This window comes from Plectropomus leopardus, chromosome 7 (assembly GCF_008729295.1).
Source record: "Plectropomus leopardus isolate mb chromosome 7, YSFRI_Pleo_2.0, whole genome shotgun sequence".
NCBI classification, from domain to species: domain Eukaryota; kingdom Metazoa; phylum Chordata; class Actinopteri; order Perciformes; family Serranidae; genus Plectropomus; species Plectropomus leopardus.
In genome coordinates, this window is record NC_056469.1 from 12862014 (window position 1) to 12880666 (window position 18653).

Here is an 18653-nt window from a genome sequence, read left to right on the forward strand (position 1 = left end):
TTTTAACCAATTTTAAATGTGAAAAAAGAAAAGAAAAAAGCTAAACAAAAGATTTGATATGTTGGTTTAGGTTAGTGATATCTATGCACTCTCCTGAGGTTCTCGGTTTGCTGTTGGAATCTTAAGCCCCTTTCCCACTGCACAGAAACCCCGACAAACACCCACTAACATTTGGCTTTTGTATCTAATGGGAAATGTTTACAGTCGGCATTCACTCAGGAGGCAAATTACTCTGCAGTAGTCACAGGTATTATTGTATTGACTCCAGCTCTGATTGGCTTCCATTTGAAGTAATGGAAATACAACAATCAGGTTGATGCACTTAATTTAGCCCCTTTGCTGGCACAATGCAATGATGAGCCACCAGAAAATACAGTCTATCTCCGTTTAAAGAGCACTCTATCCTTGTTCTAAATGAATCTGTACTGAGTTTGAAAGAGAGACTAAATACGTAACAGATATAAAAAAGGAATCAACCATGTAAGATTTTCACTGGCCTGCATTCTGCTTTCTAATATTTACTAACCTCTTTTTGCGTCCTGTCTGTGTCATCGAATGTAGCACACCAGTAAAAAATCAAACACACAGAGAGGCATACTCATCAGTTGCAGAGCTGTGTACACTGCTCTGGTATACTGGCAATGGGAAAGAAGTCTATTGTCTATTTTTTATCAGGTTTTCTTGTTTTTTAAAAATCAAACCACTAATTTTGGTGGAAAGGGTTTTAAAGGTTGTATCCTCATGTTTTTGAATTCAATAATGTATGGCACTACTGTATGGTATCGTGGAGGTTGAAATGATGTTCACACATGTGTGCCCCTGTATCTCTTTCTAGGATGTAAATTTCAATATGTTGGACACAACAGAGGTGGGTCTGTTAAAAAGTGTGGAGCAGTTGCTCTCTGAAATCTTCATCCCCACACTGAGGAAGATGAACCATGGTTGGGGGGAGCTGGCAAGTCCCCAGGCCCAGGCTGTCAAACAGGACTTCATATCATCATTGGAAAGCTTTGTGTCTGTTTTGGCTGGAGCACAGGAGAGTCTGCAGGAAAAGGTAAGGAACAGACCGCATTAGACATCAAGGATAAGTTTGATTGATAATGCATACGTTTAACCTAAAACATCTAAAAATACCCAATGTAGAAATGCCTGTGACTTGAATCAAAACCTAATTTAAACATTTGTGCACTAACCCTTGCCAGTATTTGGAAACCTGTTTGTTGCTTAGCAAAATCACACAGAAATTCACAATTACTTGGATTAATATAGACAAAACAAGGCTGTTTGAACATATGTAGGCCTTTTTAATCACTGTTTAATAAAGGCAGTAAGACCCTTGCAGATTTTGAGAGCACCATAACCTAACAAGTCTTGCAACTGTAAATGAACTGTAAGCACCCTGTTTTGACCACAGCATCTTCCCTCTTTCATTAAATATGTTTTATGGAAAAATTTGTGTGAGCACACCCAGGCACCTCCAAAATAAATTCTGGACCCAGCAAAAATAAACATGGCTTGCCTCCAGGTTACCTTGAAAGAGTGTGACACATTTGACCTGCGGGTGCTGAAAGGCCCATCAGACTACGTGGCAGCAGCCAACAGCACAGAGACCACAGAAAAGATAGAGGCCTGCATGAAAGTCTGGATCAAACAGATAGAACAGGTGAGACTTGTTTGGTAACAGGTAAAATGTTATCCTCAGACTTATTGCATTGGTTATTCATTGTTAATCATTGTGAAACTTGATGTAAAGTTGTATTCCTATTGGACTTTTATAAGTAGTGACCTCAATATTACCACGTGTGATTAACAGAGATCATATTGTTTTAAACACAGGTTATCGGGTTACTCTTTAATTGATAGGAAAGATTAAGCAAAATTGGGGGAATGAGAGGGGGTGACATGCAGTAAAGGGCCAAGGCCACACTTGAACCCGTTGGTAGCGCCCGCTCTACCAACTGAGCTACTAGGCACCCCGATAACCTGTGTTTAAAACAATATGATCTCTGTTAATCACACGTGGTAATATTGAAAGACCAAAGTTAAAAAAAAAAACAACAAAAAAAAACAACCAAACAAACAAACAAATTAAAAAAAAAAAAACAGATCTACAATCAAATCACTCAACCCATGGCAGATGCAACAATGGACAAAATAATCAACTCATCCTTAACTTGATGCTGTTGCAGCACTCTCCCCAGCAACAAACTGATCAGCTGACAGGAGACGCCACGGTCTATGTTCTGCAGCGTAGCTTGTGGAGAGATTTTGAAACAACATTTATTCTCAGATCCAAGTTGGCTTGAAAGTTTTCCTTGAAATGTCTTTTGAATGTGCTTTCAAGCTGAACAGGTTCAGTGGAAGATAAATACCTGAAATACCTGGATATATGCTAAATATAATATGAAGCTAGAGCAACAAATGTCTCAAATGCATGTTCATCCTCAAAAGAACCTTAGCTATCTGGCAGGGCAGAGACAAAGAATATTTTTTTATCATACATTTACTTCATTTAAGTATGGCTGAATAAATGCAAGGCAACTTTATTTGTATAGCACATATCATATAACAGGACAATTCAAAGTGCTTTACATAGCAATTAAATATAAAACATATTCCAAGAAAGAGACTTACAATAAAAGAGTAAATAAAAAATATATTAAAAGTAAAATTAAATTCTAAATGATTTACAATAAAATAAATAAATAAATCCCCATTAAAAATAGCAAAAAGTGCAGAGGTGCAAAGATAAAAAGATTATTTAAAATGATTTAAAATCAACTTTAAAGATAAGTTTGCAGTTATTACCAGGTGGGATAGACAGTGTAAAAAAGAAATGTTTTTAGCTTTGACTAAGTGGTCAGAGTTGGGGCTTGTCTGACATCATTTGAGAGGTTATTCCAGGTTTGTGCTGCATGATAACAAAACGCTGCTTCCCCACGTTTTGTTCTAACTCTTGGGACAGTTAGTAATGAAGTATTTTGGCAGCACACAATATTCAAGCATGTTGTGTTTCAGTAGTATTTTGGAGAGATGTAAAGCCACTACAGTAAAATTACCAAAGGGAATATGTGAGATTCAGGGAAAGCAATGGCTAAACTTAAGAAATGATGCTTAAATAGTGAGTAGATATGACACGCTTCTGTTCTCCAGGTTCTAGCTGAGAGTGACCAGCTTAGAAAGGAGGCTGATGACCTCGGCCCTCGGGCTGAGCTCGACCACTGGAAGAAACGAATGTCCCGCTTCAACTACCTGCTGGACCAGCTCAAGAGCCCTGATGTCAAGGCTGCACTGGGTGTGCTCCTGATGGCCAAATCAAAACTCATAAAGGTCAGAAATTTATGTCAGACACTGCTAAGTTGAAGTAACATGTTGACACTTCTTTGATTTTGCTGCTTCATAGAAATCTGTTTTATTCTGCCATAATCATATCTGTCCATAACATCAGTTTTTTATTATTTTCCTTCAAGATGGTGTTTTGAAGAAAGGCTGTGATGTGCAGTGTGGCACACTTACATTAAATGCAGTTATGGTTTCTTTGTGTAGTCGTGGCGGGAGCTGGATACCAGGATCACTGATGCAGCTAACGAGGCCAAAGACAATGTCAAGTATCTCTACAGCCTGGAGAAGTTTTGTGACCCTCTCTACAACAGTGACCCTGTAATAAAAATGCTTTATTCTCTTCAAAGATGAAGTAGTCTGATGCTTTGAAAGCAAACCAGATGTACTGTTGCCATGTTATGAGTCCAGTTATGAAAATAGCGAGGTACACAAATACTTTTAAATGTTCCATGTGTGCAAGGGCGTGCCATTGTGCAATGTGATGTGCAATTACACAAACAGAAGATATTCTTTCTGTTTCACCCCAGGTATTGATGGTGGATGCAATTCCTGGTCTGATCAATGCAATTAGGATGATTCACAGTATTTCTCGCTACTACAACACATCAGAAAAGATTACATCGCTTTTTGTCAAGGTAGGGGTGGCTGATGTTCCACATAATGCAACAATGAATAAGTGGATTACATTGTAAGCAAAGCTGGCTGTCTGCAGTCTGGATATTGTCTTCATTTAATTCAGAGATCTGTGATTTTCATGTTTTTATAGATGAATAAAATGAACCATTGAAACATTCATTATTTGCCCGCTAAGGGCATTCCGACATGAACCCAGTGTTGAAAACAAGAATGACTCACAAGAGGATCTGTAAAATCTAATTTGTAACATCTCAGAGTGCTAATTGTTGGCTTGGTTTTTGAAACACTAGATGTAAACAGAATATAAACATCATAGTGTTTCTTTGACCATATTTCTTTGACCATAGTAATTCCATTACAGTATTACAGCATTGCACTATTTGCCCCTTTGCATTCTTGTACTCTAATATTTGGCTACTTTGGCTAAATATGTAGTCTCAAGTTGTTTGGGTCCACAAAAATTAAAATGTAATGCCTTCATTTCACCATACCCATCAATAGAAGAAAAAACAAAGTCTGCACTCTTGGATATACTCTCCCATAAATATTTAATACAGTTACCACCAGATCTAGAGTATATCTAGATTTTTTTTGTCATCTGGATGTGTGTGCTTTTGTGAATTTAACCATACCTGTCAATACCCCCAGGTGACGAACCAGATGATCACAGCCTGCAAGGCCTACATCACAAATAACGGCTCTAAATCAATATGGGACCAGCCTCAGCAAGTTGTAGCTGACAAAATCAAAGCTGCTATCCACCTAAACCAGGTACTACTTCCTTGTAAAATAGACTATTTATAATTTCAATCATTAATGTGTCATGTCCTAGTTTTCTAATGTTTTATTATTTTTAGAAACATTTTTTATTTATTTAATTTTTTTCCAGCATTGTGTGGCTGTATTCATTCTTAAAAATATGTTCATGTTAACATATGTGTGTATTGTATTGTTTATCCTCTAAGCAATACAGTACAATGTGTTATCATTAAATGCTTTGTTGAAAGTCAAGCACCTGAGTTGTCCTAAAGAATGCATTAGGATACAGTGGAGAGAACGCCATTGTCTTGTCATGATATAAGAAATTGAAGGAGGAAAGCAAAGTTATTTTTCACCATTACCACCTTGATATGATGGATGGGTGAAAATGAAGGTTACCTGTTTTGTTGGGTGTCAAACTGTGTCCTCCAGGAGTATCAGCGATATTTCCATAAAACCAAGGAGAAGCTGGAACAGACTCCCTCAGAGAGACAGTTTGACTTCAGTGAGATGTACATTTTTGGGAAGTTTGACACGTTCCAGCGACGACTCAACAAGATCCTGGAAATGTTCAGCACCATTTCCACCTACTCTGCTCTGCAGGACTCTAAAATAGAAGGACTGGAGACTATGGCCACCAGGTTTCAAGTGAGTACATTGTTAGATCAGATGTCAAGACACAAAGAGATTGAATAATAATTGAATTATACTGTCTTGGGTCATTGAAAAAAAACCCCACTCGAATTTCTCGCATTGCATCACGTGGTGTTTGGTTGTTTTCCCATGAGAGTGTATTGATGTGAGCTGTCTGTCTGTTTATGCTTCCATGGATGTACAGACTGCAGAAATGCAGGGAAAATGGGAGGTAATGTCTCAATGCAGTGTTCAGCTATTAGTTATGCATGGCCTATTGTCATAGTTGAAAGCATGCACTGGCAAGATTAATAGACATTAAATTTTACCAGTGTACACATCACTTCTGAATGACAATTTGACAGTACTAACTGCATGAAACATGAACAGAGAACCGACTCCAAAATGTTTTTTTTTATATGTTGCTCCACTGACTTGTTCAATTATTTTCTCTAACAATTTACTTGCAACTGTTTTGCATGTCATCCAGTTTACTTACTGTAATTCCATTAGTTGTTAAATGAAAAATAGATTACAGACCTCTTTTTTGCAGAAGCTGACAGTTAACATCTCGGTATATACATAATTTATGTTAAGTTTTAAGATTTGGTGTTATAATTCCACTATTTTTGCTACTACCTACTACCTTTGCTATTTTATAACCCTGATTAACTCTAAGATGATATGTTGTGAACATTAGTGCGATGACACACTTGGTCAAGGCAATTTGAAGAATTCAAAATAGAATAGCAATATTTTCCAGCTCAGGTTTGACTGCATCAGAACAATGAAGATGATTTTTGAGACGCTTTGAAAGTTTTCTTCAGAACAGATTAAAGTTAAAAATTAAGACTGATTGGACATGTGTTTGTGTGTGATAGGCTATTGTGCTGAACATGAAGAAAAAACATTACAGTTTCCTTGACCAGAGAAGAACTGACTTTGATGTTGACTATGAAGAATTCTGCAAAAGCACATCCGAGCTTCATGTAAGATTTACATTACAGACAAAACTCAATACTTTTCTCTATGTCTCTATGTTTTGTTGTACAGTGTGTTTACATGGACATGAATAACCTGTTTAACATTGGGTTCTTGGAGTATCCTGTTGATGTGTGTGAGCATGTAATCACCATATCCTGTTTATGAGAACCCCAAATATGCTAAATGAAGTATTCTGACAGAAAATTAGATGTATACGCAGAATATGAATAACCAGATTTCATGAATATGATCATAAACCTCATACACAGGTTATTCTTGTACATGTTACTCCACTCAGGCATCACCAAGTGTGAACTTTTTCCTTTGAGGGGGATTTTTCATTTATATTTTATTCCACTCCACTGTCTCTTTTGTAATTTTTTTTTGTCAATGGTCTTTGTACTTCTAGAACCAGCTGAAGAGTTTCATGGACAGCACCTTTGAAAAAATTCAAAATACAGAGAGAGCTCTAAATGTGCTGAAGAAATTTGAAAGGTAACCTATTTTTTTGCACTTCATATTATTCAATGCATGCTCTGGTACTCGAAAGCAAAAAAAAAAAAAAAATACTGGTGAATGTGAGGTCCTCTTGAAGTCAAACTGGTCAACTGTAGGAAAAAAAAATACACAGGGCTTACTTTAGGTAGACTAGCATCGAGCCGAGGACATACAGTTAAAATTATTTTAGGGCATCTTCAAGTTAAACATCACAAAAGGAGATCACCGACCAGTTTCGGCACACAGTTCCTCAAGGCATGAATGGAAAAAGGAGTCAACCAGAGTGGAAAGTCATGATTCCTTTTATAGACAACTAAAGTGCAAGAGGCTTTATTACATTAGCATATGATATAGTAAATATATCCCAAGTAGGCTTTGTGAAAAGAAATGCTCTGGTAATGCTTTTGGTTCTCTATTTTTTAACTATATTATTTTCCAATTCACTAAAAACAGACTTAGCATCCCAGACCTTGGCATTGATGACAAGTACCAGCGCATTCTGCAGAACTATGGCAGGGACATTGAAATGGTCTCACGCATTTACATGAAGCAGAAACTTGATCCCCCCATTGGCCGAAACATGCCTCATGTGGCGGGTCGTATCATGTGGGCTCGACAGCTGTCCAGCAGGATCCAAGGTCCTATGGATCTCTTTCAACAGGTAATATTGAATTTCTGCCTCTCTAGAATAAAAAATGACTGGGAACAGGAGTTGTTTTTGTTGATTTACAGTAGAATTGTCAGTGCATTATACCCCCTGATGTTATATAATATTATTCTATCCCTGTGTAGCATCCTGGTGTCCTTTCAACACCAGAGGCCAAGAGGATCATCAAGAACTATAACAGGGTAGCAAGGGTCCTGTTGGAGTTTGAGATGCTCTACCATCACAGCTGGATGACAAAGGTAAAGGGATACACATAAAATATAAATATTTATAAGCTCATCATACACAAAATGCACACACACATAAATGTTTTTTTCCTCTCTTTTTTCCACACCCAATGCCTTTGGTCTTTCACCAATTTTCCTTTCTTTTTACTTGTTTTTTCTGCTTCACTTTCTGTGTTCCTCTCAACTCTCCTCTCTCACAACCCTTACTAAATAACTTCCTGCCTAGATGGAGGATGCCCGGGTAGGCCTGCAGGCCTCTCTGCTGGTCAGGTCTCCAGAGACTGGAGAACTCTTTGTGAACTTTGACCCGGAGATTTTGACCCAGATCAGGGAGGCAAACTGCATGACAAGGATGAAGTTGGAGATCCCACCATTCGCTGCTCTGTTGCAGCAGAAGCAGGACACCCTGAAAAAGAACTACAACAGGTTACAGGTGCATATTACACACTGTTGTACACATCTGTAAATACATACAACTCAGAAATGCAATTTGAGGGGCCCTTTAAAAAACACAGTATCTGTTGTCCTATTTGTCAGAAAGCCCCACACATATAGAAGTTCTTATGTTCATTATGTATATAAAGGCAGGTCATGTCAATTGCACTTTCTCCACTGAGCAAACTAGTTCAACACTATTGTGAATAAATACACATGCTGTATTAACATCTCTCCTTTTCCAGTTAATGTTGAGTGAGAACACAAGAGTGCGGGCTAAGATTCAGAGTGCTTTTGAACAGCTGGCCATGCCTCATGTAGCTAAGGTAAGATGTGGTTATGACATGAGTTGCATTGAAGCTATTGCCCATATCCTGCATGTTATTTGTTGGATGTTGTTTGTTGGATAGTGGTATTAATAATGATTAATATTAATGAAATAAAATAAAAGTTAATTAAATGGTTTCCTTTTTATGTATTTTTTTCTCGTATTAATGATCATGCCTAATAGTTCTATGATTGTATTAAATAAAAAAAAACTTTTTAGGGCTTCACATGATAAAAGCCATGAAATGAATAACAGTGATTTACAGTGAGATTTAATCAGCTACAGAGGCTGCAGGAGCTATTCAAAAATGTTATTTCGGTTTGGAGCGCAGGTGTGTGTAATTAGCCAGCCCCGCCCCTCCTAGCTGTTCTCACTTCCTGTTTGATTAGTAAAAACAACTGACGGCCATTTTGAACAGTTACTGTGAACTCTGAGCGGGACCTTGTGGACTTACAAACTGAATTTAATCGATTTTCTGCACGTTTATCGGTGTAATAACAAAATGAAAATGTTTTTAGCTTGCTGGATAGAAAGTCATTTACCCCCTCGTTCAAAACGGAAGACATACCAAGACAGCGCGTAAGAAGAAGGAAAAGAAAAGAGAAGGGAAGGAACGCGAAATGCAGACAGACTTCGCAGTCATAGTGTATTGACTGCATTAATGTTAGTTACAGGTGGGCTTCCAAACATTAACAACAAAACTCATTGGCTTAGTATTCCGTAGCATATATTACCGACGGCTTTTTCTGAATTTTTCACCGGATAAAACACTACTTGTAATAATATGGTTAGCTACTAATTTCATGCTAGCATAGCTCGCGCGGGACTAAATGAATATCGTTTCCAAATTATTACTGTCCATATAATGCCCTTTTGCCGGTGGTGATATATTATTGTCTCTGAAAGCGTGAAATAAGCCTCTGAAACTTTCCGATGCTTTCACAATGTTCATCCTCAGTTATGGGAAGACAGTTGTTTACCACTCCTGCACCTGGAGGTGAACATCAGCAGTTTTAGTTAACAGTTATTGATTAAAGTTATATTTGTGTTTGCCAAAATTGATTGTAAGGGACGCATGTCTTTTGTCATTTTTATTCAAAAACACAAAATGGTAATGGAAAAAATAATTCCGTTTAAGAAAGTCATATAATTTCTTGACTTTTCCAATGTTTTAAAACACTGGATAGTTGTACCTCTTCAGGTTTGTTTTAACCTGTATTAACTGGCTTTAGTTAAGCTGCCTCTTCAGAGTGTGAAATTGGGGTCCACCTAAACATAGAGGGGTTTCCATGATAGGAGGAAAAAATAAATATGTGATGGCTTTTTACAGTTTGGTCAAATAAACCGACAAAATACCAACATTTTCACCAACATTTAGCATATGACATGCTTATAAAATAAGACTGACTTTGCATATCGGCCACTGTACAAAGTGCCTCATCGTACGTTACTGACTTGGCAGGTGGATGAGGCTATACAGCCAGGTTTGACCTCCATCAACTGGACATCTTTGAATATAGACAAGTACCTCAGCCGCATCGACAAGGCTTTGGGTAAGCAAAAAATCCAGCAGGATCAATTAACCACATGCAGAACACATCCTGCAACTCTGCACTGGCAGCATCTGTCAAGATTTACCATTAATTGATTTATCGTGTACTCACTGTGTATGTATGTATTCTCTATGCCCCTCTATGCTGCACATCTTACCCTCCCTTCAAGGCTTGCCACCTTCTTTATCTTGTTTTCTGTCGGTCTGTGTCCCTGTCTTTGTCTCATTTCTCCAGTTGATCTGGAGCTGTTGATGGACAGGGTGAACGACTTGGTGGAGTTTAGGATAGATGCCGTACTGCAGGAGATGAGTGGATCTACACTGTGTGTTTTGCCAGAGGATGAACCAGTCACCTGTGAGGAGTTTGTTCAGACCACCAGGGTAAATACATACATCATCTGTTTCAAATAAAACAGCAGTGTTAGGACAGTATTGATAGTTTTATTAAACCCACCTTCTTAGTTATGCAACACCCACAGCCCTCAACCTGCCCACTGTATTTTGAAAGATGTTATGATTACATAAAAAAATAATTGCATGCATAGGGGATTGAAGACACTCAACACTTTCCAATGCTTAACTTTAAATTACCTAAGGCATTCGTTCCATTACCATCAATTACATTAATGGTGAATTTTTAACAACATGTACAGAATGATATGCCCTCCATTAAGGCTATTGGTATATGATTTTTGTGACACTGTTCATGAATGGGCAAGAGACACATGAGCAGTCAAGGGCACAGATCATCAGTCATGATTTTTTTAGTGTGATGGAGTTGCTGCTATGTTATCACAACAAAGTTGCTATTTAAATGATACACTGACTACAGAAAATGCAGTATATTGCACATAACAGTGACGTGAAGGTACACATTGGCTCATTGTAATCCCAGCCTGAGCAATGGGATATCTGTGGCTGTGTAGAAATCACTGACAGTAATTGAAGCTGACATTATTAGATTTTGTGCCCAGATAACTTCATTACAGTTATGTATGTAGAGTTGAATTACAGTGAATTGAAATTAATGACACATGTTCATGTCATTTTCATTGTTTCGCACTGTAAATTCTGTGCCGTTGGTATCAAGAAAGTAAAAGTTTTATTGTGGTTGAGGAGGCCCTGGTTTAACACATATTTAATGTACATGTCGTACTTACTCTTTAGACCTGGTGTTAGCATGCATCTCAGGTGATCTGATCACAACTGAATAGCACTAAATACATGTGTAAATCTCCACCAAGACGTAGTGTGATTCAATCACTTAAACCACACTGCTGTGGTGTGGGACGCATTTGACCACATACCTTTTGTAGTAAAATCGCGAATGCCGTCTCCAGCTGTTGTTCAACAAAATTGTCAGCTGGATACGCATGATAGGAACAGTTGCGAACAGTGATGTGTCTGGACTGTCCACTTGTTTTCAGATCACTGGAGTGCTTGTTAATACCAGTTCTAAACAGGCTGTTGTATACATATTCGTACAGGACCTGTGCATAAGACAAGCCCAGAGTCTCCACACTAAGAGCTCACTAGTGGAGGAGGCTGCAAATGAACTGATCAACATGCTGCTGGAGTTTGACCACAATCAGAGAGAGGAGGAGGAGAAGGTTGAAGAAGAAAGCTGCGCTGAGAGCAAGACCATAGATCACATTGACAGTGAAGGTATACGAATGTTATCCTTTTGAGGTCAAGTGGATTGGGATATGATGAGATGCGATGGAACTTACTGAAAGTGAGAGGCTTAATGGCAAATAGCACATGAGCACACATGCATGAAATTATAGAAGTGGCATAACTAATAAGGGCACAGTTTGTTCTAACGGATGTATTAACAATTAATTTTGTTTTACTTTATTTTTTTAACATTCAGTCATTCATCTTTTCTCTTTAAAGACGTGCAAGGCAATCAGAGACCCATATACTGATACAACAGTTATTGTATATATTGTATATAGTGAATGTGGCACCTCTTGTATCTCAGGAGAAGATGATGGCCGCTCAGAGGGTCGTCTCTTTTCCAGAAACACCTTGGTCCCGCCTGCCAGCGTTGGCCCTTCCTCTCCCTTGGTGAGGAGGAGGAAGAAGAGGGACCTGATGGAAGTGATGGAGGAGGAAGCCCAGGAGTTGCTCTCCTACTTCAACCACCGTAACGTGGATGCGTTGCTAAGACTGACACGCAACACCCTGGAGATGCTACGCAAGCGCATCCATGCCTCCTCAGTCATGCATTTCTTGGGTGGGTCTTATATAACCACTTTTCTGCTCTCAGTACTTTGAATTATCTTATTATATTTTTTATATAACTGCTTGATTTTTGTTTTAATTTAATCATAAACCATGACTTGTGTACTGATGTAAATACAGTTTGGGAGGCTCAAAAGCAACAACTAATGAACCGCAATTATTCGTCGTTCTCCATGTCAGCATTAGGATGTTCTCTATGTCAGCATTAGGAGTTACCTGCATAAGTTAAATTGTCTGTTCAGTCCTCTGAGCTCATAAAATGTCCATTGTTGAATCACATCATATTGTATCAGAGCTACTCTTCTCTCACCCTGTAGCTGAGAGTGACTCACCCAGTCGTGGCAAGAGCAGCAGGCAGCAGGCAATCTTCAGAGTCAATGTGACCCTCTCTATCCCAAATATTGCCATGGTTCCAGCTTTGGAGGAGGTCCAACAGGCTCTAAACCGGGCAGTAGAGTGTATAGTCAGCGTCAGCAAAGGAGTGAGCCAGTGGAGCAAAGAAAGGATCTCTAAGGTGGGTTTGATGAGGGAAGTAATAATTTGTGCCAAGTAATGGATTTATAATTGTGACTAATAACTTAGCTCTCTGGACTTAAAATTTAACGGTCCTGTAGTCTGCCGCCCAAACCTTGAGGTGTTTCTTTAAGCCTGTTTCACCTTTGCAGAGAAAAATGAATGAAAGACGGATGGCAGCTCTGAAACAGGACAGTTCTGAGAGTGAATCAGAGGATGGAGCAACAACATACAGGAGCCTGGCCGGTATGAAAGGACATAAGACCTCGGCAGTTAAACTAACAGTTTGTCTATTTGTCTTCTGATTCATTTATCCATATTGTTTCCAATATGCAGACCAGGACATTGATTATTAGCTTCTGCAGCACAGTCCCTTGATTATCAGATCTCCTTATTTCACTGCTCAACAGAGCAAAGCCACATCTGATTAGGGGCAGGTAGACATACATTAATGGAATGACATGAATATGTCAATAGTATTGGAAAGAAGACGTTTAAACAAAAGATAATATAAAATCTAGTTTGGATAGAGCAACCTCTTCAGTCACATTTCACACTGGCTAACGTGAAAGTAATGTTGTGAAACATGATGCATAATTTGCTAAATTGAATTGAAAAGTTGGATATGAACATTTTCTTTGTGTACCTTAGAACACATCAACACTTATCAGAAGATTTCAACTGTGAATAATCCTGTATTGATATATAATTATAAATGAGGGATTCCGAAGCAAAATCTAGGCTGTTTATGTTTAGATTCATCCTGTCCTCCCCTTCTGTTTTCTTAACTAGATGGCAGCACCTCGGATATTTCAGCATCTGTGATCCAGGTGATCCCATTTCAAGTTAGAAACTACTACAAGAGTGTGTCTGAGAACAAGGAGATAATAAAACTAGTGTCTGTTCTCAGCACATCCATCAGCTCCACCAAAAAGGTACCCAACCCTTGATATCGACATGAACATTTCACTAAAGCATAACATGTATAAAATTGGCCAAATCTGTGTAAACCTAGAAAAAAACATTTAAAGATGCATGCATCAATTTTCCAAAATGATCAGAATCTAAAGTTTACTGTCTGTTTTTTTTAAACATTTATTATCTTTTTTTTAAAAAACAGTATATCTGTATGTGTATTATACACTGTCTGTTCAACAGCAACATGTTGTTCAGTGTAACTGGATAAAGGCAACAAACATACTTTTCAGTTCTCCATGACCTCCCATACAGATAAATGACCATGTCATTTTATCCAAAATCTATATGTTAAATTTTAAATGCCTCCCATCTGTTATTTAACTTCTGTTTTATATTATTTTGCAGGAAGTGATGACTGCTCTGAACCATTTGAGCCGTTATCATCACATCTGGAGAAAAGACCATGAAGACACCATGCGAGAGTATGATCAGCTGAATGACGGACTGACATTCATATCTGTGACTTACAGCTGAGAACTATAAGCTTTATTTTCTATGCGTCAGGTCACTTTTGTGTTTTTTTTTTTTGTTTTTTTTTTTTAACAGATTCATCCAGGGCAGTCCCTTGCTATCAGAGTTTGAGAGCCAGATTCTTTTCTATCGAGATCTGGAGCTGGAAATAAACTCTGAACCAGAGTACATAACTGTTGGAGCTTTGGCTCTATTCACAGGTTAGATTAGGTGTCATCACATTGCTGGAACTGTTGCTTGCTTGTCTTTGGTACTTAAAGCACTTTAAACACTTCTTTATCACTGATTAGGCATTTAAAGAAAACTTAACACCAATATGAAATATAAAACTGACTCTAAGCCAATCCATCACTGGTATCTGGATGCTCACATGTTTTTCTTTGTACCAGCGGACCTGAAGATGTCCCTCACTGCTGAAACCAAGAACTGGATGGTGGACTACGGACTTTACTGTAACAGGAAATATCGCTCAGACATGGAGCAGATATTTTCTTTTGTCGATGAAGCAGGAAAGAAACTGAATCGGCAGATCAAAGACCTGGATGACATACGCATTGCTATGGCAGCACTCAAAGAGATCAGAGAGCACCAAATATCTATTGATTTCCAAGTTGGACCCATAGAGGTAAACACCGATTTGTGTCTTTCATACTGCATGGTATTTGCTGACCCTCTTTTTTAAACACACAAATTCACACAGTGGAACCAGGACAAGATGTTTTCAGTAGTGCACAGGAGAGCATTTCAGCAGTGTTTGAATGTTACAGGAGTGTATATAGTGAGAAAGGCTTTTTAATAGCAGAGTGTGTAAATGAAAGTCACTGTAGTGTATATGAACACAAAGCAGTTTTTATAATGTTGATAAAAGCATTCAGGTTGAGTCCTGTATTAAAAGATGAATGGCAGTGCAGAGGAAATGCAGGAATTGAAACTTTTATGTATGTTTTTAGTAATTGCCGAAGTTATGATTTATATATGATTTGTCAACATTTGTAGGTGTCAGGTGAAAGACTTAGCATATTTTTTTTAATCTGAAAGGAGTCCTATGCCATGCTTCATAAATATGAGCTGTCAGTGGCAAAAGAGGAGGCTGATAAGGTGGATACGCTGCGTTACACCTGGGAGAAGCTGCTGTCCCGGAGCACAGAGGTACAGAATGAGTTGGTGGCCCTGCAGCCAAACTTCAGAGGAGAGTTGGTCAGCAATGTGGAGATCTTCCTTGAAGACTGCCAACACTTTTACCAGGATTATGACAAGGTAAAGGAGAGAGGAGACAGAAAAGAGATGGTGTATATACTGTTTTGTGCAAATGCAAACTGTCAAACTTCACCACATAGCTGTCAAGGCTCACAGCTGATCCAGCTGTACCATTCTTGTCAGAAAGTGACATTGCTTCAGATGGCAGTTCGGAGAAAGGACATCTAATTTCTCTGAAGTTGTGTTTTCCTTGATTTCTCATACATTTCCTTGCATCTCTCCTCACATCTTCAGTGAAAGGGACTAAGATCAATGAAAAAGCATATGAGGGAAACATGGGTGCATTTAGATGTATACATTGACTTACTTTTGCCTCTGTGTTTCAGGATGGCCCCATGGTGGTGGGGCTTGCTCCTCAGGATGCCAGTGATCGACTCATCATGTTCCAGGTTTGTTGCTGATGTGCTGGCCATGATAATTAAGTTCATAATTTAGTCTGTCAGTTTCCTGTGTTTGAAATTGGCATGTTTTCCCACTAAGGCAGTTACATGATCATTTTGTTTGAAGAGGGACATGTTGTTTTTTTGTTGGTAATTTTATGTTGTTTTTTTTAATCTTTTTCATTATTTGTAAGTGACAGAACTTGTTCTTTTTTTGTTTTTGCTGCGTGTAAAATGTATGAATGAGAAATTGCATATATGTTACTCCAAATTTACAATAACTAAAAAAAGTGTAAACGTATTTAATTTTTAATACTGTACTGATTTAGGTTATTGTGTTTCTATTATACTTTTTAGAATCGTTTTGACAACCTGTTCAGGAAGTACATCACTTACACAGGTGGAGAGGAGCTGTTTGGACTCCCTGTTACCCAGCATCCCCAGCTGTTGGAGATTAGGAAACAGCTGGCTCTGCTGCAGAAGCTGTATGGCCTTTACAACAATGTTATTGAAACAGTCAACGGTTACTATGATATCCTCTGGGCTGACATCCACATTGAGAAGATCAATAATGAGCTACTGGACTTTCAGACAAGGTTAGACAGTTTGCTTACTTTGACATGAATCTCAGTGCATTACAGGTTCCCAGTGGAGATTTAGACCACTAGTAACACTATGGAGTGATTTTTTTTTTTTTTTTTTTTTTTTTTTTAGTGGGTCCCCGTTTTGTCTATCTTTACATGCACTCTCACACTAGGGTGATGTCACACTATTCAACAGGTTTTGGTAACAGGCCAACAAATTCTGCAATGTGCCATCAAAGACAGGGAAGAAGACTGTAAGCTAGTAAATATGGATGTGAATAATGCTGGATTTAAAATACTTAAAACATATGGCTTTGCAAATGTTTTATGAGGAAGTAATATGTTAGACATCAAAGACACACACAAAGTGTTTTGGTGCAGAATACTGAAAGTAACCCTAACTTCACTTATCAGTATTTAACCGTTTTAACCCGAATTGTGCTGACCTGAGCTAAACTGGAAATGAAAGCATCAGTGAGACACTTTCAGGAAATAATTCACCCACTAAAAATCTTGGACCAAACAAAACTGCAGCCATCAAGGTGTTGAACAGATTAAACTTAACGTGCCTTTCTCATATAGCAATTAGGTCAGCTGAGTGACCATCAATATTGAATACAACCATATAAGGATGAATAACATCATACAAAAGGAAAATCAAAAAGAAGGAAAATAAAAGGCTTTTTATTTGCCTGCCATCCACCCCATCACCACTATCAACCCTGTTCTGATACAGAGACCTTCCCATGAAATTATCCTATACAATGCTTTTCATACACTTCTCCATAAGTGATCCAAAGGATTTCAGTTTAAACCATACCCATCCATGTTCATCTTTGCATCGTGTCCTCTACAAGGATTTATTTATTGTGCAAGTCTCAAATCAGGGAAATTAAAGAGGAAAAGGCTTGGAGAGTTACAAGTTGAAAGCATTCCATCTTCTAGAGGAAAATAATTTTGAATATGTGTCCACTTTTGAGCTCTGACAGTGTGAAACTAGTTGAATGTTTTAAATAATGATGAGCAGTTAGGAAAGACTGGACATTGGAAATGCTGTCTATCAGTTTTAGGAGTTACTTTGCGTTGAGTACACTGCAACAGTGCAGGTGCATTTGTCTCAAAAGGAGGCACATATACAGCTTTTGGACTGTTTTTTTTTGCAGAATTAAACTCCTGTTTGTAAGACTGGTATTAGCCATGAGATTGTTCTTAATTGTATCTTTTAATTACCAGGTGTCGCAAGCTGCCTCGTGCTCTGAAGGAGTGGCAGGCTTTCATGGACCTGAAGAAAACAATTGATGAATTCAGTGAGTGCTGCCCCCTGCTGGAACTCATGACCAACAAGGCGATGATGACTCGCCACTGGAAGAGAATTACTGAGGTTAGTGGTGCAATGTCAGCAACATACCACTGCAATTACCAGTCATCATGCACATCTACTGTTATGCTTTAATAATATAATAATAATAATAATAATAATAATAATAGCTGTTTTCTTGACATTTGGAATGACTAGACACTAATTACTACACTTTGAATGACAAATCTATCTGGTTTGTGCCAAGGTAACTGGGCACATCTTTGAGGTGGAAACTGACACATTCAAGCTACGCAACATTATGGAGGCCCCGCTGCTCAAATATAAAGAGGAAATTGAGGTAAGAATAATTAGTACTTGGAGCATGTTAGCGAAGTGGAGCGATGAGAATTCCCCCTCCTCCCGCATGCACGTTCTGCCCGCTTGCCCACTCAGAGGCGATGCAGACTGCTTTGCTAACTATCACTCCACCCTTCACTCAGATTTTACCCTGCTCCTCTCAAATCACTCAAGCGCTCGCTCTAGAAAAAGAAAATAAAAACATCTGCCTTGTATTTTAATTTTTGCATGTTTGACTTGTGAGAGCGCAGGTGGTACCTCATCCTCCTCTTCCTCATGTTCAGCACTGCTGCTGCTGGCACCCACAGTCATTTCACTGTCCTCTTCCTCAGTACCAGGGAGGCGGTTAAATGCTTTTGTCATGTTGCTGGCACTGTCAGTCACAACCCGAATAATACGACATTGCAGATTCCAATTTTTCAGTACACATTCATACTTTTCATACTTCAGAGTGAATCTTTACCGACTGAAACAATGTCGCAACATTCTTTTTCTTGTACCATAT

At 38.4% G+C, this 18653-nt stretch overlaps 1 protein-coding gene across 1 annotated transcript in view; it reads left to right on the forward strand.

Annotated features, from left to right (window-relative positions):
• Window positions 1-18653, forward strand: part of dnah5 (dynein, axonemal, heavy chain 5) — a 114649-nt gene that overhangs the window by 13461 nt on the left and 82535 nt on the right. The window contains exons 5-32 of the mRNA XM_042490006.1: window positions 836-1054; window positions 1526-1663; window positions 3154-3330; window positions 3547-3660; window positions 3870-3977; window positions 4627-4749; window positions 5170-5385; window positions 6252-6359; window positions 6764-6849; window positions 7306-7513; window positions 7645-7758; window positions 7973-8179; window positions 8427-8507; window positions 9972-10062; window positions 10297-10442; window positions 11549-11726; window positions 12046-12300; window positions 12626-12822; window positions 12974-13067; window positions 13614-13756; window positions 14145-14221; window positions 14346-14470; window positions 14660-14895; window positions 15309-15527; window positions 15854-15916; window positions 16265-16503; window positions 17725-17872; window positions 18057-18149. Coding sequence (XP_042345940.1) covers window positions 836-1054; window positions 1526-1663; window positions 3154-3330; window positions 3547-3660; window positions 3870-3977; window positions 4627-4749; window positions 5170-5385; window positions 6252-6359; window positions 6764-6849; window positions 7306-7513; window positions 7645-7758; window positions 7973-8179; window positions 8427-8507; window positions 9972-10062; window positions 10297-10442; window positions 11549-11726; window positions 12046-12300; window positions 12626-12822; window positions 12974-13067; window positions 13614-13756; window positions 14145-14221; window positions 14346-14470; window positions 14660-14895; window positions 15309-15527; window positions 15854-15916; window positions 16265-16503; window positions 17725-17872; window positions 18057-18149 — 4203 coding nt within the window. The remainder of the gene's footprint in view (window positions 1-835; window positions 1055-1525; window positions 1664-3153; window positions 3331-3546; window positions 3661-3869; window positions 3978-4626; window positions 4750-5169; window positions 5386-6251; window positions 6360-6763; window positions 6850-7305; window positions 7514-7644; window positions 7759-7972; window positions 8180-8426; window positions 8508-9971; window positions 10063-10296; window positions 10443-11548; window positions 11727-12045; window positions 12301-12625; window positions 12823-12973; window positions 13068-13613; window positions 13757-14144; window positions 14222-14345; window positions 14471-14659; window positions 14896-15308; window positions 15528-15853; window positions 15917-16264; window positions 16504-17724; window positions 17873-18056; window positions 18150-18653) is intronic.